Below are 26,918 nucleotides of genomic sequence, written 5' to 3'. Positions count from 1 at the left end.
ATGGGTTGGAGTAGTCTCGGTAGTGTCAGTGTTGCCTAGCACTCCTCTGAGCTGTTCAGGAGAACGTCTGCTTTGGTTGCTGTGCCTGAGGCAGTGCCTTGGCAGGGTCTATTTGCTGAACCCCCACTTCTGTCCAAAGCTTTGCATTCATGCTACATGGAAGGATCCAGCAGTAGAGCAGAAGAACAGCAAAAACAGTAGAACAGCCACTGGGGTCAGTGCTCTTGGGACTTAACACAAAGCATGCATAACTATACAATTTAAGAGAAGTGATTTTGAATCTCTAATTTAGCTTCTTGTCGCAAGATACTAACACTTTCCCCATAGATTTTGTTTACATCTAGAAACACTGTATTTTTTTCATTCAGAATGTGTGAACCAAGAGTGGGATCACAGTGGCAGTGAAAATTGGACAGTGCTGCAGCAGTGGAGAAGCACTATGTGCTTGTAAGTGGGAATGGTTACGGTGCTGAGATTGGCTTACAGAACTGCTGACAGAGGACCTATCAAATCCTAAGACATTAGTGTAATCTTTGTGAATATTAATATAAGCTATTTTTAAATCTTACTGACATTTCAAGCTGATTGATTGTCTAAATGTTCATGGATCCAAGTTACTTCTAATTAAAACACCCTGAATAAAATAGATAATGCATCACCTAGCTTCAAACATACTTGCAGATGCAAGTGTTTGCAAGCATTCTAGGCTTCTCATTTCCTTGCAGGTGAAAAGCAAAAGAATTAAGTACTTATGAAATTTGTACTGTTTATTTCTCTTTTCTACTAGTTAATATGACCTCTTTCTCCCTTACATTTCTTAAATCTTTCCCCACCTTTCTTTCCTCTTCAATGTATTTAATTATTCCTGATTATAAGAGGGAGTTATTAATCATGTACCAGTCAACACAGTAAGTGGCTGGTAGTATTTTGTTGTGCATGGTATTTCTGACTCCAGGTAAAATTTCTCAGTTTTTATAATTCATAGGAGTAGCAGAAGTGTGCAAGTGTTTCTTTGATCAGGTCAGAAATAATAATGATGAGGTTCAACTTCAGCCCAGTAAAAGGTGCAGGTTTTTGCAGTATGTCTACGATTTTGCATATCTAATGGGATTTTACATTGTATTCACCGGGCGACAACTGTATTTTGAAAAGGCATACTGTGGCATACTGTGTTCCTGCTTACTGAAACCTAGAGAATTGAGCAGCCCTGCTGAAATGCATACTGCTGATTGTGGAGCAACTATTTGAGCTGAATATTGCATGTTTTGGGTGTCTGTTGAAACAAAATATATTACTGTATTACAATACACTTGCATACAATGCTCTAGGTACAGGAATTTTCACCACGAGTTTGTGTTTCTGCCACTATTTTATTGTCAGCATCACCTGGAAGGTGATATTGTTCATTGCCTAGAAACTAGGGCTCCACAGGTGTTAAAGAATGCTTTTTGCCCAGAGAATTTGACTACTCAGTTTTGTATAGAAATATGTTGTGGCTAGATTTGTTACCTTTTACTATTCCAGCTTTACCTGGCTTGAGGATGTGACACAATCACCAAAATCACTAGTTTGAAATACAGGTTAAATGTCTGCAGCATGTCCATCTTGAGCAAATATGGCTCCCAGAGAGGAAGGAGAATTTGTTTAATGGCTTGTACAGCAATAGCAAATTTGAAGTTTTTCTGTTTCACCACATCCCCCATGTGCTGAGTTGTTGGTCTGAAGCCAGAACACATCCTGAATCAGAACACCTCTTGGAGCTTTTGTTTCCTGTAAGCAGTTGCAAAATCCCATTCTAGAGAATTACTATTTTCTGCTCCTTGTGTTACCATTCTGTATTACAGTGGATGAGCTTTACAAAATGGTTTTTGCCCACTGAATGAAAGTAATATTTGCCAATCTAGTGGGGACCATGTGATGCTGAAAACATCACTGATTCTTAAGGCCGTCTAATGTTTTTGCATTAAAGATTTGTTTTCAGCTGTTGCTGGTTTTGCTGGACTTTGTGTTAAGGCTGTGTGTGCACATGTGTAAACTGTGAAGTAGAATGAAAGCTGCTTGTGGAACTGGGCTTGTGTTGAAATGATCTCATCAGACAGGTCTAAGGAAGGGCTGCTGCTGCTGAGAGGAGCTGTCCTGTCCCTTCCAGCCATATTCCCAGCTGTTCCCTTGTGCAAGCAGCAGTGCTGGGGAGGTCAAACCGATCCAAAATGCACTCCAGCTTCCCCCTGCCGCATTTCTGCTGCTCCTCTCATGGTGCAGTGCTACAAGAGCTGGTGCTGGCCCAGGGGAAGGAGTATCCGGAAGCAGAAGCTGGAGCAGAAGGTGACAAGGAGGGGGGACCGTGGGTGACCACACAGCAGCTCTGCTCTCAGCAGCAGCTCTGCATTTGGCTCGGCTTTAGTGATCGTGGGCGATAACGCCTGCTGAACAGGCGTGAATGGCTTGACAAAGCATGGGTGCAAAATAAGCTCCAATTCTGACCACAGCAGGACCTCATTTTCTTAGGAAATCCTTTTAATAAATAAGGTACCTTTCGATATAATTTTTTTTTAGCCTGTACAGTTGACACAGCAATGCCCCTTGCTGAGCTGCACTCTGGGAGCTGTGGATTTTGCAGCTGACAAATCTGCTAGCTAATTAGTTTTTAGAAAGGTCTAAGGCTTCACATTTTGACCCTTACTGCAAACTTATAAGTGATCAGAATGTCGATTTATAAATTGTGTGTAATTGCCTACCCAATTTGTGCAACCTACTGATCCCACGGGAGTTTCTCTTCTTAAATTTGTTTCTGAACTTATGATTGCCCAATTAGAGTGCAAACTGCTACATTTGTAGCAGCATTTGTATGGGATTCTGTAGGAAAGAGAAATCCAGCCTGTCAGCTCTTTGGTGAACACAAGGAAAAATTGCTGGTACTCATCAGCTTGGTCTTTCTAAGAGCTTTTAGTACTCCCACCCCCACAGGAGAGACAGATATGGCACTTAAAGTACCCTGTTAGGCTTTGAGGAATGATGTGGCACAGAGCTCTCACTACTGTAGTGCAACACAACTTTTTGTGGATGGGAGTGATATGAAAGGAAGCAGAGTCAAGGAATCTCTGCCTGAGATTGTAGGCATCTGGGATACTTCTGCAGGTTGGGGACCTCATCACTCTGGAGCAACCACCTTTATGTTCCTGGGAGATCCCTTGCTACTTGGTTGAACTAGAGGAAGAGAAGATGCTGTGCTGCTGCTGTGGATTTTGTGCATGCATTGTCACCTGAGAACTGTGGCTTTTGTAGTATGGGTTGTTGATCTCACCGTGGACCTCTGCAGAAATCTGTGCTAGTAGAGGCAGCCTCTGGTAGTAAGGCTACCTCAGTGTTTAACAGGAAAAATAGGCTTCCAGGAAATAAAGAATAAATACTTGAAAGTATTGTTGGAATACAGAGAATGCTGAAGAATCACTAAGCAGGATAGAACAACAGTTGTAGCTTCCTTTTCCATTGTGCTTCTAAGAGCAGGCTTGGCTGTAGCTAGGGGTGAGTGAATTTTGCATTGGGTGAGGGAGTTGGATCAGATCAGAGGGTCCAAACTCTGCAGTTCTGTTGTTCAAAAGATATAGGAAGACCACCTTATGAAATGGTTGAGTGGATTTTGGAGTTGCTTTTCATGGAAACATGCAAAGAAAAGCCCAGCAAAGGCAAGCAAATGGAAAGGGTGGCAAACAACAAGAGCAAATAGAGGTGCAGAAACTCTACCCTAGTGTTTTTTTAATGGAAATAATTATGACAACACTGCAATAAATGATAAATAGGCCTTTTTCCTTTTCCTTGCTTTCCCACAAAAATATAGTGGATTTTTTTGATTCAGAGGTAAAAGAATATTTAGCTAAATGACATCTCAAAGCCCTTCATATTATTGTTTCAGGTTTTTGATTGTGTTTAGAGAACAAATTGCTTTAAAGCCCTAGAGTTCATGGTTTTGGCTTCTCTAGTCACATTCTAATAAGTGTTTTTATTAGAGTTTCCATTGTTTGAATATTTTTTACTTAATACTTTCTTCCACATTTCTTATCAATAACAGCATATTGATCCTGTGAATGAGAATAAATTCTGTTATGCTAAGAAAAAGTCATCAGGCTTTGTGTTGTGCTTTTTAGTTTTTTTTTTAAATACTTAATTTAAATAGGGTCTTTTTCTACAAAAAAAGATGCAATTAATTTGGCTGACTTTTGGATCCTTTAATCAGTAATGAAATAAATGTTCTGAATACATAGCATTTTGTACACACTTTTAATACAGAAATAGAATAGCTGAACAAAAATGCTGGTTTTCAACAGTTCTGTTGAACAAGCAACAATTCAGATAGGAAAAAGGTCTGTTGCAATTGTCATGTTCCTATAGAAGAGCTTAGGCTAGTCATGGTGGAAGTATATTCTTCATATCCAATTCTTCCAGATTGAAACAACATAGCAAATTTCAGTGAAAGGCAAAGAGTGTTTTTAAGATGAGACATTCTTAAATATTTTAATATTCTCTGTAGAGAACTGTTAGCACTCTAATATGTGTTCTTATAGTCATTCTGCCCTATATTCAATCCTGTTTCTTACTTTTGCATGTATGTATTTTTCAGGCAGCAGCGTCTGTCCGAACCCCTTGATACTGTCTAGAGCTTGTGCAGTGAATGCCACAGCCAGGCTGGTGGAGCAGAATGTACTCAATGAAGCAGCTCAGGGAATAAATGGAAGTGTGCCACTCAAAAAGTCCCCACATCCAGCTTCAAGTCCAAAGCCACAAGGTAAGTACTCTTAAATATTTTTGCTAGGGAATTTGTTCTGTCTGACTTCTGAGAGCAACAGAACACATTGAGAGAACTGTATTTGAAAGAGAGAAAACCATGGGGCATAAGCTTTCTATTGAAATACAAATGTTCTGTAAATGCCTTATGATTCTGTAATTTCTGGCTCATTTTTCAAAAGTATTGGTGTATTTGAGCGGGGAGGTTTGGACACTCTTTTTTAACTGGAGTGTTTGATAGTCTGGCTTCAAGGCAGGGGTGGTGGGGATATGCTCAGGGTCTCTGGAGTTCCAGCAGAGATTGAGAGGAGCCTTCCTGCAGGACTATGTGCAAAGATGGGAACTTCATGTTTGTGCACCAAAAACTGACAAGCTGACAGTAATGTGCACACACTAGAATTAGATTTCCCTTCTTTCTGTCTCTGTCCATAAATAATATCTTCTCTTTTAAAAGCTAAATGTTTCAATCTGTGTGTATATATCTGTACATGTATATGTACTTTATATATACACACTTTATATGTATATATATATGCATAAATCATTCATATATTAAATCACTATTGATTCAAAGCATCGTTTTATGTGATCTTCTCAGTAATATTTTTGATTCTGCTGTAGCTGATCACAGCAAAGAGTCACTACATTCCATAAATCTTGAATTCAAATAAAATCTGGGCGGGTATCTTTTAGACGTGACATGCAATAGGCAATTTGATAATTTTAAAAGTAAAAAAAAAAAAAGAGTGAGTGAAGAAGACATAAATCACAATGCTGCTTAGTGCATTGGATTCTGAGACATGGTTCTGATAAGATAGAAATGAGAATTACAGAAAAATAAATGGACAGAGGACTGACTTTAGCTGAATGCCATTCTTCAGGCACAGCCTGCTCCAGCATGGGCTCCCCACAGGGTCACAAGCCCAGCCAGCAAACCTGCTCAGAGTGGGCTCCTCTCTCTCCATGTCTGCAAGTCCATGCCTGGAGCCTGCTCCAGTGTGGGCTTCCCATGGGGTCACTGCCTCCTCTCAGCACACAGATGCTCCACCATGAGTCTCCTCCATGGGCTGCAGGTGGATCTCTGCAACCCCATGGCCATCCATGGGCTCAGGGGTATGGCTGCCTCACCACAGGCTGCAGGGGAATCTCTGCTACAGCACCTAGAGCACCTCCTGCCCCTCCTTCTGCACTGACCTTGGTGTCTACGGAGTTGTTCCTCTCACATCTTGTCACTCCTCTCTTCTCTGAGCACAATCATGTCTGCACAATAACTTTTTTCCCCCCTCTCAAATGTATTGTCACAGAGGTATTGTCACATTCTCTGATCGGCTTAGCCTTGGCCTGTGGTGGGTCCATCCTGGAGCTGGCTGGTTTTGACTCTGTTGGACATGGAGGAAGCTTCTGGCAGCTTCTTGCAGAAGCTTCTCCTGTAGTCCCCCAGATATCAAAACCTGGTCACACAAACCCAGTACTAGAGCACATCTAAATCAAGTACAGAAACTATAATCACACAGAGTCATCATGTAGTGGAGTCAAAAAACAGGAAAATGCACCTTGAAGAATTTTGCTTCAGTATTGAGTTTTTCTTAGAGTTAAGAGCAGGAAGAAGTTTTTTTAGATGTCAAGAAAGTTTTGTTTGCTTCAGGAGAATGAGAGCAAAATGAAGCTGTATTTTTTTTTTGGTGTAGTTTGTTTTTGCAGAATATTTGCTAGTATTGTTAACTAAACTGGTTTTGCCAGTCATATGTAAGCATTACTTATCTGAGGAGCCTTTCTGCACCATTTCCTAGGTCTCTGGAATAAATTCTCGACAGCAAAGAGAACATGTGTTCTTCCTAAGAAAAATATTTTAGAAGTTGTTAATGGATAAATAGAAGTGTGCCATCAATATAAAGATTTTAAGCCTTTCAGAAACAAAGCCAACACACTTACAATAAAATTTTAGCTATTAGATAAATTAGGAGTTGTATATTATTGGGCCACATTCATTCAAGTTACACAGCTGTTGTTGCTCTTTTCTAGCCATGTTTCCTTTTGTTTGTCAGTATTGCGTACTCCAAAAAGTGCCACAGCCAGGAATAGTGTTGTAGTCTAAGAAATGCAGCTGTGTAGATGAAATTCAATAATATTGTTGTAAATAGTGCCTTGTGTCTTCTTTGTTCATGAGTTGCTCTCCATTTATTAATATTAAATATGTTCATCAGATGGAAGTTTTATAGTGTATCTTTTGTTTGGCTTTTTTTCAAATTGAAGCAAAAGGAACCAGAATTAATGAAAGAGGCATTTGGGGAGTCTAAATGTTCTAAGCAAACTAGGTTGCTCTGGTTTATTGGTTTAAAAACGACCACTGTTTTTTTAAAGAGTTTTCATGTAGAAGAATAGCTTTTGGTTTATAGCAGCAGGAAACATTTTTCCATATGATTGTTCTAGTCATGCAAATCCTAAGTGGCCTTTCATAGTGAAAGGAAACAAGAGGACAGACCTGAACTGTAATGCCAATGTATTTGGTTATGGAGGAACTAACTGCAAAATGACCTTCATCTAACCTAACAAAATATTTAAACTGAGAGATATAAACATGACTTTGAGGTTGTGTTGCACGTGTGGAACAGACATTTTCAGTAAATTTTGCTTTATTAGGGGAAATAGAGTTTTAATATTGAGGAAAAATGTTCAAAATCTTGCACTTCAAGTGAACCTTCTTCTTTTGTCTGTACTTGGTCCCTGAGAAATAGTTTACAGTTCACTCAGGGTATCTAGGTCGACTGCATGCAATCCAATATAAAGATCTCTCCTTTAATTTTCATGTTTTCCCCCTGGTATTTCAAGGAGAAAAAAACTTTTCTGATACACTCAGTAAAAGCAGAATTTTTGTTCTCCAGTAATTCCTTCCATCAATTTTCCTTCCCCAATAATTCCTTCCATCAATAATTTAGTAATTCATCAACCATTTAGTAATTCACATGTCAGATTTCTGTCTTGAGCAGAGTTTGATTCAGGAAAATCTTTGGAACCAATTTGGACCAAAGCCTGAAACTGGCTGAAAGCTGATGAGGGAGTTGAGCAAAGGAATTGGGGCTGCGCAGCACAGTCACAGTCTGTGTGTCTGTACCAGCTGTGAGATGTGGTGCTTTGCCTTTGCACCAATGCAGTGCATTCCCTGATAAAGCGGACTAATCCAGATTGGAGGCAGGCAGTGAAAATAGCAAAAAACATGCTACTAAGTTCCAATACGAATACTATCCACAAGAGAGGAAGCAAATAGTTAAATAATTTGAAATCGGCCATTACCAACAAATATTTGGGTAGCTATCTGAACCTTGCACTACCAGAGTTCATATAGAGTGACGTAAAAATTGACTTTTTTTTCCCTTTAGTTTCTTCTATTCCTTGCTCTTTGATCCCCTTGCATCAGTCTTTTTATGAGGCCAAATTGCTAAATACTGCTCACTGAAACTACAGTCTGTACCAGGCAGTTTTGTTGTAGGACGCAAAATATGTGGAAATGCCAACACTTCTTCAAAGTAGTGAAGTGTATTATCAGTTCAAGACTGTGCATCAGTTGCTCATTTAAATTTTCCTAATGACAGCATAGGAGTACTTATGAATCTCCTGCTGAGGCTGAAGAGGCAAATTTGTTTGGATTGGAGGTGAATCTCCACTCCAAAAAAATGGCCTGATTTGTGCTACTGTGAAATGATAAGAATGCAACAGGTTAAACATTTAGACTTTGGCAGTCAATTTTAGCTGCCTGTCTGCTGTGTAGCATGAAACCTGTCTTCTTTTCTCAGTTATTATACAGTCTGTATTTAACAGTTTTCAGGGGCCTGGGCTTTAAAAAGCTGAGACCTCTTAAAGGTCTGAGATGTAAGACTGTACTTCCCTGGTAAATGAAACTTGTGCAGTAAATGGAACTTAAAGGTGAATTGAACTAAAACTGACAGCTGTGCCAAGGTAGGCTTCTCTGGCCTTGGCGGTCCTTTAAGAAACCTGATTCAATGTCTCTTTTATCAACAAAACTGACAAATTCCCAAATTATCTCTGTGAAAAAGGCAAAGGAGAGAACAAAACACATCTGATTATTATTGGTCTTTGCTCTTGATATACTGTTGAAAGATTTTTCATGTGGTGTGAACTAAAATTTTGGAAATGAACATCTCAAAGAGAAAATTATTTTTTCTCTCTGCTGAGTTTAGGTTACTGGTTATTTCATATTTTCTTAAGAGTAAAAATTTTTGGCATCTGTTCAGCAGTGTTAATTTGTTATTCTGATGGAGCATGCAGGGAGGTGATGGTGGATGATTCAGCTGGGAGAGCTGTAGTTGCCTACCACAGGAACTTTTAACTTCATTTAGTTAAGGCATAGCAGCATTTTTTAACCATTGTACACGTTATACTTTCTAAAACAAGAGATAAATGACCTTTTTTGATATGCTTTGGAGTCTGCAAAGGTGGTTGTACCTTGTGAGCCATTTATATAGCATTACCTGACATTTCCTTACGTATATATGCAGAGTTGAATGCACTGCAACATGTCTTGATTTTGGCTACCTCAGTAGATGGAAGGGTTTTCTTTGGGCAGAATAAGCAGTTCATATCTCCTAACGAGTTCAAAATTCTACAGTACAGAGACAAGAGTATTTATAGACTCAAACAGAGCTCTGTATTATGCAGGTTACTACAATAGGCCAGTCTTTTCTCTTTTTTTTCTTTCCTTAAGATCCTTGCTTTGCGCACACTGGAAAATAATCTGATTAAAACAAACATTACAGAAGTACATTGAGGGGAGAATTAATGGAATTTGCTTTCCATAATCCCTGTTAACAAGGCTGACCTTACAGGAAGGTTTGAGATTGTGGGTTGTTTTTTTTTTTGTTGTTGTTGTTGTTGTTTTACAGTACTGATTCTTTTCTTTCCATTGATCTTGTGACTGTTCTTTCTCCACTGCACTATTTCTGAACCAGTAGCTACAGCAGCAGCTGGTAGGGGAAATGCTTTCTGCTAGATGCTGATAGGGAGTCAGGAGTAAAATATTTTGAATTGGCTGTTTGGTTTGTGGCTGTTTGGTTTCTCTTCTTATTACAGGGATTTTCAGTACACAGGGATTGTCCAGTCTGACAAGAGGTTCCTCATTGCTTGCCATATGTAAATGCTGCTTAGCTGTGGGTTTTTCAGTAACAGCTGTAAAAGTGTGACACTTCCACAAAATGCCCTAGAAATTGATTTTTGTCCCAGTGGATCCAGTATAAAAATAGCTACCAATTAATTCCTTCTGCTTTATCAGTAGACATTAATTCCCTCAAGTTTAGTACTTTTAATATATCCTTGTGAGGAAACTGACATTTTGTGAGATGTACAGAAGAATTACGGGTGTACATAATTAAAGATGTACGGGTCCATGACATAAGGGAATTCACAGGAATGGAGGTTATGCAGAGTCCATTGCAAGAGCAAGAGATGTTCCTACAAACTGCTGTGGTGCTGGTCAGCAAATCCACTCTGTGTCCCCTTTGTGGCCCACCTCCTCCCCGAGGGTATGGCAGTGCTTATGATCAATGATGTGTCCTGCTTTTCCCCAGCCTGCTTGTGCCTCCTTTTTTCAGCTGTCCCATGCCTTTGTCAGCACAGCAAGCTATTCAGAGCTTGGACAATTATCTGATGCTCGCTGGCCTAATTCTGCCAGGTTTGCCTGAACTCCCTGAGAAGAGGGACTGTGGGGAAAGCTGTTCCACTGCACTGCAGCTGCAACCCAGCAGCTGCACAGGCTTCTCAGGAGGGACTGCAGTTACTGCAGACACCAGAGCAGGTGCACCATTTAATGATCTGCTTGTTTCAGGGTTGCAAAGTAATTATTTCAAAAGAGCAGCATTATGAGTCATCTTTCTGTACTTCATCCTTCTCCAGACCTGCTTTTTTTGCATGTGATAATAAATGTAAAGCTTCCAAGGACTGAGAGTGCACATATGCACAGTAAAAGCATCTGACCTACAGTAATTGCCTTCCTTCTCCCTCTGATTATTTCATCTATCAGCCTTTGCAGTTGATATGATTGAAATCTAAAGCTTTTTGTGCCAAATTCATTTCTGCACAGAGTCTCTTTCATGGTACTTTTCAGACTGCAGCAATCACTGCAATCCCACTTAACTGCAATTAGGTTGTTGGAAACACAGAAATACTACCTCCTGTATTATCTATAAGTTTAATGAAGGGAAGAAATAAAAACTTGGTCTTAATTGAGTGTTTCTTCAAGTTTATCACCATATATGATTAGTATATTTGCAAGAATTTTTTTGACATCCCTTTCAATTGTTGTTTGATGGGATTTAAGATCATTCTTGTGGTGCATGGGTTTTCCAGAGTAAGTTAGGAAGATATTCTTGCATCAGCAATGCAAGGAACATGTCATTTCCCCATCTGTCTATTGTGTATCCTGTACTAGACCTTTTTCCCCTATCATAAGAGTGGCATGTGATTCCTAAAGCCAATTCAAGTCCTCCTTCCCTTCATGGTTGCTCACTGGTAGATCTTTGTAGCTGCTGGAGGCCCAGTGCCTGTGCCTCACTGGAATGTGGTGCCTGTGGAGTGCCCGAGCCCCTGGATCACTGCTCCCACTAGCAGGGTATTGCCTACTCCTGCCAATTTATGCTTGCCTTTTGATAATTTTTTCCAATTTCATACCAAATGCTTTCACTGCTCCCACAGTATGTTTTGGGGAATTGTGTTCTTGGGAATTAAGATCCTTTTCCATTGTCTCTCCTTTTGATGGAGCTGGACATTTATTGCTCCAATGTGCATTTGGGCCCTGTCTGTGATGTGCTTTTTTGCCCACAAATGCTTCATGGCTGCTTAAAGTTAATTTAATGATTTTAGTGCTGTGACTTTAGTTGCTTTATGTGTCACCTTGTCTTTTGTGTTCTGGTCAATGCTGTATTAAACAGTGGCTGATCATTAACAATCTAATTAGAAGGACTTATGGTAAGGATGGGTAAAAATCAAGAATAAAAAAATATTGTCAGAGGGTGAGGTTTTCAGCAGTATAACTAGACAAAGGTTCAGTGAGTAAGGAAACTTTAGAGCTGAAGGCAAATACCTTTTCTACTTAGGTCACAAGGGATAAGGTAAAGAATGAGAGCACCAGAGTTTTGGGCAGCAATTTAAATCTCTCTCTTGAGCTCTGCAGTATGGCTCTTTCCTTTGTGCTTTTTTTTTTTTTTTTTTTAATTAAAAAACCTGCAATTATAATCCTCTCATATGTATTTCCTACAGTACACTATAAAAACAAACACATGGGCAAGAAAACTCCCTGATTTTCTAGCTTGTTAAAGTAGCATATGGTTCAGCTTTTAGTCAAGGACTGTAACAAGATCCCTAATATCAAACAGTGCAGGAAGAATTACATGAAATCACTGTATTTTTAAAGCAACTTCAAGGTTAGCTAAAGCCAAGAGAATCTCTTCTGCATTGCTGCAATAAATTCTTTATGCAAAAATCTCATTTGTGAGATTTTTAACCTGGTCTTGCAGCAGGTATAACTGCCCATGGAAGGAGTTTTGGAACTAGATGATGTTTAAGGTCCCTTCCAACTAAGCCATTCTACAGTTCTATATTCTAGGAACTCAAAGATATATGAGTGATTGATTTTTGTTGCTGTTGTTGTTTGCAGTGCCTCCAAAGCCAATTCATCTGCAGAAGGCAACATACCAAACCCCTAGGCATAAAGCTTTAACAAATCAGAAACCAAGAATGGAGGAAGAGAGACCTGCTGCTGTTTCTAGTGTCACAAAGGAGAAGTCCAGTAAAGTGTCAGATCTCATCAACCGTTTTGAGGGAGGCAGGTATGTAATAGAATTTGGATTGGTTTGTTGTGTGGGGATTGTTGGAACTTGAAGCTATGAGGAAGAACTTGCTTGGTACTATGGTAGGGCTCACTCCTATTCCCACTAAAGGAGTATATGACAAAACTGCATGTGTTTTGAAATTGTGTGAGCCAATTATATATTTGGCTTTATAAGTTTTTTATTGTGCTTTTCCATAATTAGTCCTAATTTTCCTTAAAAAAAGATGACACTAAGAAACTTGTAGAATTTTAGAAACCTGAAAAATGTCAGCAGTTTGAAATAAGTTTAATATTGAAGCTAATATTAAATACTTTTTTTCTTTAAGAAGAAAAAAATATTTCTATGAGCAAATCGAAAAACCTGAAATACTGGTTTTAATTTTACACTGTCTTAACTTCTTAAATTATTCTTGTGAAGAGAGTGAACTTTACGAAGTATTTGTAGTGGTATGGCATACATTCCCTAAATGTCTTGCTTTGTAGTACATGGTGATTTTGGTGGAAAAGCTGTGTTCTTGAGTTTAGATTATGTGGTTTATAGGAACTTTGGGAAAAAAGAACCACAGTGAACACTGCTTTCACAAAATGGTGTTTCTGGGTCTCTTTAATTAGATGCATGTGATGCATCTCTAAGTAGATGCATTATAACCTCTGAAATAGAAGTTTCAAATATATGTGCTCTGTATAAAGAGAGTGACTTTCCAGGAAACCCATGACAGAGGAACAGCTCAAGAAACAGTCCAGTGACAGTTGAGCATTGCAAGTTTTGGGTGTGATTTATTCATGTTTCCTTGGCACACTGGAGTTCTGAAGGGATGCCCCTGTGGGAGTGAATGCATGATGTACAGCAGAGTACATGAATGCATGACCCTCTGTGGAGCCAGAGTAATAGGGCTTTCACTGAAGGAATTTCCCCTCAAGATGGGTGAAATTTGATCCTTTGGATGGAAGGAGCTGAACATTGCAAAAGTATGTTTGTCCATTGGAATAGAAATAATTTCAGAGCTTCATCTGCAGGAAACTTCTGTCATTAGGCAGAGACTTAATTGCACTTCGTCATGACAGGTGCTCAGGGATGGGAAAGAGAAATTACTGCAGCACTGGAAGTCCTGTGAATTATTTTAGCACCAGTCTTCAGTCTTGCTATAATTTTATTTTCAAGTCTTCCTCCAAAGCATCAACCACCTTTGAAACAGTGCAGTATCCTAAGAAATAAAATTTTATCCTTTTTGAAAGAAAACTCTTCAGGTTCATGTGCCCTACACCACTGAGCCCTCCATTTCTTCCTCTTAGACTTGCCTGCTGCTTTGTGCAGGATCTTGTTGTATATTATTCAATCCAAGGAAACTATAAAGAAAGGAAGAAACATTTCTTATTGATAGACCTTTACAAGTAGGGATGCTTTTTGGACTATGGGAAGCTGAGTTGCTTTTAGGCAATATTATTTATTAGGTGAGCAAGTAATATCTGTCTAATGACTAAACTCTACTCAAGTCTGTGATCTCTGCTTGCAAGAAACTTTCATGATTAGCATGCTGAGTTCTGGATTATCCTGCTTTGGCAGTGGAGGTAATTCCTGGTTTTTTTTAATGAGCTCAACTCACAAAATGTGTCTTCTGTGAAGCTGAACTTCACGTTTAATTAATTATCTTGAAATGGCTAGGTAGCATGTTCATGAACTGCAAACTGTGATTGTCAACTATAATAACTTATTTTTATTAGTCTGTACAGCCTACAAGCATGTAGGCATGGCAGAAAGTTAATTAAACCTATTTACTTGGTGCAGGCAATTGAAAAATGTATATTAATTTCATCCTGGAGTTAAGCTTATTTAATAAAAAAAGTCATAGTCTTTACATGACTAAAGAAAAAGTGATTAATATTTTTTTTTTTTTTGGTTATATGATGGAAGAAAATAAAGCTTGTGTAAGTTATTTTTGATGTGTGTGCATGAAAGTGCAGAATATGTTTGCAACATTTGTGTAAAGCATCCTATAAATAAGGAGTGAAATACAGTTTGTAAGCAGTTTTCATCCTTCCAGAAGATGGAGGTCCATACTAGGAATAGTTACAGGACAGTGAGGTACAAGAGATAATGCATTTAAAGCAGAGACAAATTTTGGAGGAAAAAGATCTTCAGGAAAGATGCAGCATGAAGAAAAGGACATTGTTATCTAAGGAAACTGAAGAAGAAATGAGATAAAAATGTAAAGGTCCTCATGTAATATTCTGAACTAAGGAAGGGCATGTTAAATATTCTGGAATGTGTTTGAATATTTTTTATTAATTAAAGAGCTGTTAGGGAATGGGCAACTTGTTAGTGTAAGCAGTGGCCTAGGACTTGGGAAACAACAAGTCTTACTCCATTTCTGCCTAAAACTTTCTGGGACACTTTGGGCAAGTGGATTCATCTATCAGTTTCCTGGTTTCCAGTTTTGGTTCATGGAGCTAAGAATAGAAAAATTTAGTTGCAGAAGATCATTGAATCCAGCTGCTAACCCAGCACTGCCAAATCTACCACTAAACCTCAAGAGCCACATCTTCACATCTTTTAAATACCTCCAGGAATGGTGGCTCCAAGTCTTCCCTGGGCATCCTGTTCCAATGCCTGATGACCCTTTCAGTGGAGAAATTGTTCCTAATATCCAATTTAAATCTCCCACACACATGGGATTCAAGGCACATAGAGACGCAGTGGCTCAAAATGGACAAAGCTCTGGGTTTCTAGTAAGAGAATCTCACTAGAAAACTTTAAGTTTTAATGTATTTCAGGTCTCAGAACTTCCTAATATTAACACAGGGAAAAAAAAAAAAAAAAAGAAGATTTTTGGGACGAATTGGTTATATGGTGCCACTCTCCCATTTCCCATACCAGGATTTTCTATAACTTCACGTTTAACTCTTCTCTCATCAATGTTTTGTTTGCTTGGTTTTTTTAGCTCACTGAATCCTAGTGATTTGAAGAAAGATTCCTCTGTTATCCACATTACTAAATCTCAAGGAAGATATGGGTCCACATCATCACCTCAGCCAAAACTCCCCTTCCAGCACTCGCTACAGAAACAGGGAAACAGTAACACTGACAAAACTCAGGTTGCACAGCTGCCCACAGCCAACGGCATCGTAGCACAGGACCAGCCCGAAGATGAGGACCAGGCATTGCTGGACCACGGCTCAGCCAAGTCCAGCCCAGTCCCAGAGGATGCCTCGGGCAGCAGCTTGATGAACGGGGAAGGAGAAAGTGCCCGCAGAGAGTCCTTGCAGAGTGTGACTGCCTGTGAGGAGCAGGCGCTCAGCAGCTGCCACAGGACTCTGAGCAGCGACACGCTGCTCCCACCCCAAAGTGAACCTCGAGAAATTAATACTAGTGTCAAGGAAGAGCCAGCTGAGGAAAGCAGTAAGCAAGATCAACCTGTAGAAACAAAGGTAAAGAGAGAAGTGGTTCAATTCCTGATATATTCACTGGTCTTTGTATTTTTTTTTTAGGTTTTTATTTGCAAAAATAGGCTTCCAAGAACAGGTCAGAAATTGAAAATATTTTGGTTATCTTTCCTCTGAAAAAAAGATGAGAAAAAAATTTGCTTGCCTTTTCCCACACTTTCCCCTCCTTTGTTCTTCTCTTCATCCCCTTGGCTCTTTCCCCATTAGTTGTCTGAGGTTTAAAAAAATGTGAAGCTTAAGTATGTGTGTCTGTTTAGCACCATGTTTCAGCTGTGCCAGCCTGCAAGTGACACATGTTAGTGGTGTATATGAAATAAAATGCCATGTGTAATAAACTGTAATGACAGAGCTTCAGGCAGAAGAGTTGTGATAATCCCTAACTTGGATGTAGTTGTCAATTCAGAGCTGGAAAGTCTGCTAGTGATCAGATAGATGCAATGTTCAGGGTATACTAAATATATAACTTTTTAGCAAGGAGAACTTGTATCACGATGAATTTGAGCTCCCTTGTAATGAAGGTTTTAAATACTCAGGCAAAGTAACTGGGTGGAGTGAAATCTGTCTTGGGAAATTAATGTCTGAAAAATGGTGATTATTTTTCACTTGTGAAAGTTTGCTTATGCAGCTCTCCTCCTTGTACCAAAGTAGTAAATATGATTAACAGTCTGGTCCAGCCATCCCCTGTTTGGCAGGAGGAGTTTGGCAGACCCTCCCAGCCCTTCTCCTCACCATAGAGCCAAAGAGCTGATGTTGAAAAAGCTCCTCACTGCTGGTCAGGTGTGTGCTGGCACCAGGTCATTGCAGCCGTTGAGTTTGATTAGCTGGGGGACACATACAGACATGGCTGGAGGTAAATTCTGTGAATGGGAAAGGTGGCTCTCAAATTCTCATGTATTGCAGGATGAAATATCCTAGGTAATGATAAGAAAGTCATGGGTTGTGTGGGTTTTCTTCTTTTTTTTAGGGGTTGTTTTTTTTCCAGTAATGAATTAATGTTATGATCCCACCTAAGAAAGAATAAGCCCAGGTACAGTCCAAGGCACTTTTGGCTTGCCACACCTCTCATAATGTTTCTGTCTCATGTTGGGTAATGCCTGTTTCCCCTCTCTATGCCTATAAAGTGCTGAATTCTCAGCAGGGACCAATGCTAATTTGAATCCAAGTCATGCAGTAAGGTGCTGGCAGCATTTTCAGGAAAAAGCTGAGAAGGGAAGCAGTTTTGTTTTAAAGTTCAGGGAGGAATTGGGCAAACACTAATGGCAACAATCTCATTAAAATCTGTCTTTGAGCTGCTGAGACCAACACATGTGATCTGTTTTATACTGACAATGGGTCAGCTTGTGAGGTGGAATGTGACTGTAACTAGATGTGTATTGTTCACTGATGCTTGAAGGGTACAGAACCAAGACAAACCCATGCAGGCTGACTTTTAAGCTTGCATTGGTGCAGAACTGAATCTGTACAACTGAACTGGGTCACAGCAGCCTTTCCTGAGATACCTTGTGCAACAAGGACTTCACCTTTAGTCTAGTGAGGTTAAGAAGTGTGTCTGCCACCCTTTACAGAATCAAACACTGATTTAGTTTGGATTAATGCAAGCTGGAGATGGAAATCAGCCCTGTGGTGGTCTATCTAAGTAGCTGCTGCCATGCTGTCTGGATTAGGAGGAGGATGATGAGCAACAGGAGAGTTCTGGTGGAGCTTTAAGCTGTTTCTATGTTCAAGCACACACTGGTAAGAAGTAAGAGTATTAGACAATCTGTGATTTTGCTAAATGCCTACTTAGTCATTATAGAATATTGAAACTGGGATGCAGTCCAGTTGAGTTGCACTGAACCAGATAACAGCACTCTCCTACTCTTTTGATTAAAAATGTAAATACAATTGAATAAAAGCAAAAGCAGCAGATGCATGTGAGTCATAGTCAAACTTTGAGTCTGATATATGTATTCTGATGCTGATGCAAATTATCTTGTCTCTTGCATGCCATGTTTCTTAGCTCAGGAAAGAGCAGAAAGCAGTGCTCTCTGTCTTTATAAATGTGTCCATGTACAGTAGAAGTAATCCTAAATCCACAGCTGGAAGGGGTGAAATTGGGGTGAAATTAAATTGGGGACTGGTTCAAAACCAGTGCAGAAATTACTTTTTAGATTTGGAAAAAAAGGTTTGTTTTGAAATAGTGCTGCTCTCACAGTTATTCCCCCTATCCCATCTCCCCCTGCCCCCCCCAACTTATCACTGACAGATAATTGCAGGTTCTGTAAAAATTTGAGCAGAACTTACTAAATTTGGCAGTGATCTGAAACAATTTCCCCAAACAACCAGAGTCTCCTTTAGTTTCTTATTTACTGAATTAGTTTGAAAGTAATGAAACACAATCATAACAAGCAAAAAGGCAATTAAAAGTGAAAAGTTTCCTGCTTTGCAGCAGAAACACCTCCAGTCATGAAAATTAGTTTGTTTAAACTGTGGAGGCTGAATAGTACAAGAACATCTCAATCAATTAACTTCCTGAATAACATCTTGTGGGGAATCTGCTGCTACAGTTAGCTAAAGACAAGAGGACAAATGTGCCAGTGTTGTTGTGAGACTGGTAGGAAATAGGGATATAGACTGCCTGCATGCCACAGGGGAAAGAATCCACTGAACATCCTAAATAAAGTCCTTATATTATGTTTTCTTTCAATTATGCTGCTGGGGGCTCTGATGTTTCAGATGCAAAACCTGGTGGAGATACTGGATTTCTAAATGTAGGGAGAAGATTCAGTTTATCCAGGATAAAATTTTTGGTTTTGCAAAGTTAATTCTCTGCCAAGAAATGTTTTACTGTTGAAAGACTTGAGAGGTTCTAGCAACTTCTTGAGTCAACATTTTTTTGGTCTTCTTTAGGGGCGTTACAGGAACAAAGCTGTGTATCTTCAGCAACCAATATAAGTACATAAATCACCTTGTGAATAGTCACTTCTTTAGGGATACCAGGATCTTTCTGCATTCTTGATCACTGTGCAAGAAACAAACACAGTGTAATTTAAATTATATTTGTTCATACTCTCCTTCTCCCACTCTGTCTGTGTTGTTTAATATATTCCTTCAAAGCCCTCAGGGCAAGGAAGGGCTGTGCCTGAATAAAAGTGAATCATGTACATCACTGTCATGTTGGCAGGTACCTTCTTGACAGGAGATGGCTCCTGTTTGGTTTAAATAATAAGAAAGTTCATATTTCAGCAGCATTTTTCATACCTCTTCTTAATTTCAGAGTTCAAAATTACTTATTTTACTTTTTTAAGCATTCATAGTAATATAATTATTCTAAGGATGAGCAGCTTTGTACTAAAGAACTAGATCCAGCTGAAACATTTACCATAAGAATTGGGTTCAGGTTTGCAGTCCCTGCTCATGCAACTCTTCATCTCTCACACTCCTAATATTTTGGTCCTCAAATGAAATCATATACCTGTGTAATATAAATATTAATTTTCTCTATATAGCACACAAACCATTTCTACTTGGTTTTATATGTTGAGTTGCCAAGTGTTATGGATTGTCACAGAAGTTTTAAATGTTCCTTGAAATAATTGTTCCCTGAAGTCACCTTCCCCTCCCCTTGACAACACCCCCTGCTTCCCCTGAGGAGGGGCTGAAAGAAAAGCAGTATTGGAGTTTTCTGTTAATTTTGCACTGATCTAACCTTGTAGGTGGGTGTTCTTATGCTGGAATAAGAACATGCCACAATGATTAAAACATAACTCATCCATGATGTGCATTTCCCCCCCACATATAAGATCCCTTTGTCAGATAGTGCAATTGATGTAGGAAGGAGATACAGGCTCAAGAATTAACATATATAAGGTTGATACTGAGAGTTTAGGAAATCTAGGCTCAGCTAATTTTATTTTTTTGTGTTTGTTATGCATGATTTTCCCTCTTTTAATTAGTTCAAGCAATTTAAAAACTACAGATTGGTTCTATAGAACTGCTTCAGGGAGAAAGTAGGATTCTGGGGTGAGAAAAAAAAAATTACTGAGGAACCAGTAATCTCCATGGTTTTGTGCCTCAAGTCCACATGTGAGATCTTTTGTAAATGGCTGCACTAAGCACCAAGCTGTAGCTGTAATAGCTAATCTTCCAGCTCCCTGCAATGTCTCTTGACAGCACTTAAAACACTGTTCTGTAGGTTACTGTGGTTGCTATGCTGATTTAAACAGATTTAATGAACAGCTTTGAAGTCACTACTGAAATCCTGTTTTTAGGGAGGAGGTTTGTCATGTGCTACTGTGAGGACAGCAGATTAGAACTGAAATACATTGAAATTTGGATTTTTTTCCCAAAATGGGGAAAAATTGCACTGAACTCCCTTCTATATAAGACTGTACTTTAATATTCAGTATTCTTCACACAATTTTTGTAAAGGTACTTGCAAATGTTTATCATACTCTTGTGGGAAGCAGTGTGCAATTTGAAATCAGAAACCAGTCTCTCAAGCTCTACTCTTTATTTTTTTTAATGAAGAATTTTTATGGTTTGTCTAGCAATTACCAGCTTCCCATAAGCACTGTGATAATACTGGCATTTATTTCAGGAAGTGAACAGACTATCACTAGATCTGGAGAAAGAATCTTGTAATGGAAGTGTCAGTTTGTTGAGCCTGACACTTGCAAGTCTGAGGCATTTCCCAAATGTTTTCATATTCTAAAAGGCTGTCCTTTCATTGTTTGTTTTGGAGTAATTTAGCCCAGCAACTTATAATTATATATTCTCACATATTTAGTTTAATATTCAAAATTGAGTGTGTGTTTTAAGTTCCTGTTCAGCAGAAGAATCAGAAATATATTTTGCAGAGTAAAAGGTTTTAAAATGAAAACTTCCCTAAAAATGCAAAAATTATTTCCTTAGAGACTTAATGAAGGAGTCTCTAATTGCAGTCAACAATTATCCAGCAGTGAATCAAGCATTTTGTACCACATTTTTCAATAATTTTGTTGTGCAAAGAACACACAGTTCAAATAACACTGAGTACTCCCATCTGTTCCCTCTTACTCTGCAAATCAGTTCTTCAGCTCTGAAAGGTCAGTGGTACTCGATTACCAGGATGTGAGTAGGGAGTTGGTGCTTTGGCAAAGATCCCTATACAAACTGGAAAATACTGAATCTTTTAGGCTTTGAATTTTGCTCTGCAATTTGACATATTGTTAACATTCTCTGACTTATTTATATGTTGATTAAACTGTGGGAAACTATGCACTTTTCAAAGTTGGTGTTTATTCTAAATGCTAAACTTGTATTTCAGTTTTGGACTATATGGTAGTCATAAGTATTTTCAAAAATTTTAAATTATTATTAAATTATGTTTTCTTCAGTATCCTAAAAGCTGCTCTTATTTTCCTTCAGGAGACAGACGAGCAGAAACGACACAAAATTGCCAATGAACTTCTGCAAACAGAAAAAGCCTATGTTAGCCGGCTTGATCTCCTAGATGGGGTACATTCTTCTCAAATTTGCTTTTATTCTATTGCCTTGAATTCACTCAAATGGCTATGATAAGTGTGGGTACAAATTACATGAGATGTGGCACATTTTTCACATTTTGCTGATTTTCTGGTCAGTCATTTTCTGTTGCCACATGGCTTTGAGTTTGTTTCTATTTTAAATACTGCATTTTTAAGAAGTGTTAGAGTTTTGAGGCTATTAATGCAATATGTTTTATGTGTGGAGATGTCACTATAAGTAATAGCATTACATGCTGGTAGCCAGCAAGGAGGCTGGATAACCATGTCTTGGCTTCCAGTGAATTGGAGTAAATGTTGCAATCACCCATTCATTAGAAAATTGCTAAATCCTTCTGATTTGAACCTCCCAATCAGAATTATTCTTTAGTCTCAAAGAACCTATAAGTTGTCCATAACAAAAAATATATCCTTTATTTTCCCATTAAATATTTAGAAACAGAAATTACCCTTCCTGCAAGGGAAGGGGTTGGACTCTCATGATTTGTAGAATCTAGCTGATATTTCTTAAATATTTAAGTCTGTACTTGAGTATTTTTCTTCCAAGTCTTGTTTAGCTTCCACATAACACATATGCATTTTACCTGGATGCCTCTACCTTTGCATTGCCTTACTACAGGAAATTTTTCTCTGACTTCACTGTTTCAATTTCTCAGGTCCAATGCAGAGGTTTTGTACAAACAGTTGATTAAAAGTTAAAATTCTCAACTGATACAATAATTGTTCAGACTGCTTGGGGATCTAAGTAATTGTCCTCATGAAAGTGAGTTTACACAGCAGACCCACATTGTGATGGATATATGGTGACTTTTAGAGAAGTTTAAAAATAAAAAAAGATGTTTACTTCCTTCATAGATTTTTCTGATGGGCAATGTACAGTTATTTTCCTTGATGGCTTCATAAGTGCTCTAGTGCTATGTTTGTTTTACAAATATTAACTGGAGAGAATTCTGAAAACACAGCTGCTCAGCTGCTGCTAGTGAGAGAAAAGCAGAAGACTGGGAAGAGACTGTTGTATTTCTAAACTTGGTTAAAAACTTGTGTAATCTTTATGATCTTCAAAGTAGCTAACTGTCCTGTTGGCAATGCAGCAAACTGGGCATGTTTTATAGTATATGTTGCAGTACATGGTCTTTTTCCTTTTAAGATGCTCCTGCTGATTCAATTGGGGTGATCAAAGTTCCTCTCTTCAGACTCTTTTCTTCTTTTGCAAGTCCTTATCCAGACTTCTGAAGCCCTTTCTAGGGACACACAATCTGTTCAAGAATGGGAGAGGGTGGCAGAGGGACTATTGTTCTCCAAAATCACTTTTTTTGGTGATGTCCATATTAAAAATGCACAGCCAGGTTGCCCCCTAAGAAAGAGAAGGAATACATTTATTTAGAAGACACTACAGTCTACTCAGAACTGGGTCCCTTCTGTACTTTAAATGATATGTGGGGATCACTCCTAGTCTGCCAATTGCTTTGATCTCAATAGGATGAGGGGATATGGCATTCAAGGAGGGTTGTGGGGCTAATGGTGATCAGACATGATGCTAAGTGCAAAGAGCAAAAGAGTAGAAAATACAAGTGGAAGACTGGGAAAGCTGAGATGATCTAGCTGTTAAAACAGACAGGATGTCTGGGCCTGATCCAAAATGGCACTGCTTCAGTTTGGCTCTCCTCATGTCAGCTCTGCCTGCAGTGCTCTACTGGCTTATAAGAACGAAAGTGGGGTGTAAGGAGAGGAGAAGATTTTCACTTCCAGTGAGGGAAAGACAATGAATGAGTTCATCATTACCAATCTATATTATTGAAATATTAATCTTGCCTCAGCTGTAGCAGGAGGGGTGCTCTTCCATTGGTTAAATATAATAGGCTGACAGGTTTGGGGCTCTTTGTCTGTATTGCAGGTATTCTATTCCAGACTCCTTGAAGAGGCCAACAGAGGTTCATTTCCACCTGAAGTGATAAATAAAATCTTTTCTAACATTTCATCAATAAATGCCTTCCACAGTAAATTCTTACTTCCGGAACTTGAAAAACGAATGCAGGAATGGTAAGAGGCACTTCACTGTTAATACACTCCTAAAACTGTGTCTGTAGAAACTCTCTTGCAGGGTTGAGGTAGGGAAAGTATCTTCAAATTGAGCTCTCCAGGCCCAGAAACTTCTGTGAGTAAAAGAACATCTACTCTTCCTCAGGATGTGACTCAGCAGAGGACTTGCATCATTTGCTCACAATAAAGGACACGGATCTCATTGAGCCAGTGAGATTACTCATGATCAAATGTCTTCCTAAATCAGGGGTTCAGACTCAAATTATGTGCAACCTGGTGAATTAATTGCACAGAATACAAAACTGAGGTAAATATAGTATGTGGTTTATGATAATGCTGACATACAGTAACCTTTGTTGTTACTGATTTTTATAGTAAGGTGGGACACCTATGTTTTAGTTTTGTGTTTGAAGTTAAAATCCATGTCAGATATTTTAGGGCCCTTTTCCCCTCAGCTTTTCTTGACCTCTATTTGGGGCCAACAACGTTAGAACAGGTGTAAATATACTGTGTAATAATTATGTACAGATGTAGTATTTTTATCCTGCCTTGGGAGGGAGGTTGTGTGTGTGTGTGTGTGTGATTCTGGACATATTAAAACATAGCCATGCATTTTTGGTCTCTTCTATTTAATGGAAAGAAAGAAAAGGTTTCAGACCATTGCCTTCTCCACCTTCCTTGGGAAAAAGGAGAATCTCATTTAATGAGAAATTACAAACAAAATTTCATCCAGTTATTTCACCTCAGCACTTGTTTGGCTCCTATATTCTATGTTATCTAGAATTTATTATGATGAATTGAAGTGTATGTCTGTAAATAATTTCCAGTTACAGTATCATAATAATTCCTTTTTTGGCAAAAAAACCACCAAAAATTAGAAGAAAAACAAAAGATTTTTTTGCATATATATGAAAATCTTAGACCATACAGACATCTTCCGATTCTGTAAGATGATTCCCCTTTAGGTGGTTATTCTTTAAAATATAATACTTACCATGCACAAACACATGGTACCTCTGTGTAGTTGATAATGCAAGGAAGTAAATCAAATGTAAGCACTGTGAAACAGAAGAAAGCTAACACTTCATGTTCCCCACAGCATTACTTGAGTAAGCAAAACCTACCCATTTCTTTTAACAAAAGTTGAAAAAGTCTGATTGGAAATATGAATGCCTGGATTACACTAGAGTGCATGTTCATGAGAAGTGAAGTTTAGATGTTTAAAAAACAGCTCACAACACATTATGCCAGTCAGTGCTATGTAATTTGAAATGAAATTCATGATGTAATCTTAAAATTCTGCTCTAGACACTTTATGGAGAAGGGAATATGGCTTGCCTTAACATATTTGCAAAATGCCAAACTACTCACTGCTATTGTATATATAATTGTATAGCTTCAAAGGTTGAAAAGTGCTTTTGCACATAAGCTTTGACTCTTGGTGCAGAGCTAATAAAGTGCATTGCAAGGATATTGTCTTTTCACATTGTGTGAAAACAACCTTTGTGCTGTGCCTGAGATAGCCTGTTTAATGGCCTTGAAACATTGTCCTTTTGGGAGGAGTTAGCAAAAAGGTGCAGTTGAAGACAGCTTTTTCTGATCATTGCTGAGAGAAAAATCTGGGATAATTTTCTTTCCCTATCATGGTCTCTGAAATTGTCTGGCACAATAGCTTCTGCCATATACAGTCTTGCCAGCAGTTCCTCTCATTAGACACAGGAAATTCAGTATGTTCTATGGGTAGCTTTATATGCTTCTTTATTTTCCAGCAAAAAAAAAAAAAAACTGGATAAAAGTTTCTGATTCTTTCCTTGGATTATGGTATAAATTGAAATCTAAGAGTAAAAACGCATGATTTTGTAACAGAAAAGCAGATCAAAAGCAAATTCTTATTTTTTAGAAGAAAAGGCAGTGTTAATCTAAATTTAACAAGTGAAAGTGAAATTGTCTGGTAGCTGCATTTTGAATGAGTTGAGCAACAGCTGGAGCTGAACATCTCTTGCAACATATGGCTTGAAAACACTGGAAACAGCATTGTTGCAATGTATTTCCCATGGAAAGTTTGCAACAGAGCATAACAGTGATCCCATGCCATAGAATCATTGAATGGTTTGGCTTGGAGCAGACCTTAAAGATCATCTAATTGCAACTCCCTTTCATGGGCAGGGACACTTTTCACTAGGTTATCCAACAAAACAATGAAATACCCTGAGTCTTCTGTACCCAAGGATGACCAGTAGCCAGACACTTGGGAATCACATAAGAATGATTTCAGAGACCAACTCTCCACCTGTCTTGTCCCCTCATTGGCAGCCCCAGCAGCAGCCCAGTCCTCTGCCAGGTGTTACACAGGAACTCTCTGCCCTGCAGATGCAGCTGGAGCTGGACCAGTTTTCTGACAGTCCTGCAAGATTCACTATTCAAGTATAACTCTTCTGTTCTGCACAGCTTTTCTCTTAGAAAAATGGTGTTTGAATTTCTTACAGAAATGTTGGAGTGGGCTGTAGAAGTAATTGCAGCACATTTTTTCACTTTAGACCTCTGTGGGAACAATTATTTCAGACTTTCAGAAATTCATACTGAGGTACTGAGTTTCTGAGTCTGTCCCTGAAAGTGAGACATAAAATGTGCTTCCTATTGAATTACTTGGAGATGCTTGTGCACTGCTTCACATTTTTGTGGGCCTTGGGAATGCAGCTTCTCTCAGTCTCTCCATCCATTACTATTCTATTTTATCTGAAAACACCATCAGGAATTGGGAAAAATGTGGCAAAGTTCTCACAAAAGACTACAATTCAAGGGATTATCTTTACTTCATGTGTTTCCTTACATAAATATTAATAATAAAAAAAAAAAGTTAATACATATGTTTGTACAAGGCACAGAGTAGAATCTGTACAGAATGGGTTTAGACTTCAAACCACAGGTTAGATATTTTAGGGGTTAAATTATGGTTGAAAGAAGATAATGTCGTTTTAAGGAACGGCAGATAAAATAAATTAGGCCATGTTGTGTAAATAAAATCTTTCATGTCTTCAATTTCTAGCTTTTCTTATTTTAGTCCTCTGCATGACCTGTGGTGCTTATACATCATCAAAAGGAATACAAACACCTTCTATTTGAATTCAGATTAAATGCTTATGTTGGAACTCCGTATGAGGCAATCCCAAATAGAAGGATTCTGTGTTAAACACTTGAAACTTTTTATAACCTTGGGTGACTTTTTTTCTTTCCTGTTTGCTCTGAGATTCCACCCTCTTACTTTGCAGGACTACCACCCCTAGGATTGGAGACATTCTGCAAATTGTCCTTTC

General features: G+C 38.6%; 1 protein-coding gene across 5 annotated transcripts in view; it reads left to right on the top strand.

Moving 5' to 3' along the window:
* Positions 1–26,918, top strand: part of FGD4 (FYVE, RhoGEF and PH domain containing 4) — a 98,791-nt gene that overhangs the window by 58,769 nt on the left and 13,104 nt on the right. For all 5 annotated transcript variants that reach the window (XM_079303440.1, XM_079303439.1, XM_079303443.1 and 2 more), the window contains 5 exons: positions 4,619–4,783; positions 12,446–12,617; positions 15,559–16,045; positions 21,449–21,538; positions 23,459–23,604. In XM_079303440.1, coding sequence (XP_079159566.1) covers positions 4,619–4,783; positions 12,446–12,617; positions 15,559–16,045; positions 21,449–21,538; positions 23,459–23,604 — 1,060 coding nt within the window. The remainder of the gene's footprint in view (positions 1–4,618; positions 4,784–12,445; positions 12,618–15,558; positions 16,046–21,448; positions 21,539–23,458; positions 23,605–26,918) is intronic.

Source organism: Erithacus rubecula (assembly GCF_903797595.1).
Source record: "Erithacus rubecula genome assembly, chromosome: 4".
In the NCBI taxonomy this organism is placed as follows: Eukaryota; Metazoa; Chordata; class Aves; order Passeriformes; family Muscicapidae; genus Erithacus; species Erithacus rubecula.
This window is presented reverse-complemented; position numbering and strand designations above follow the sequence as displayed.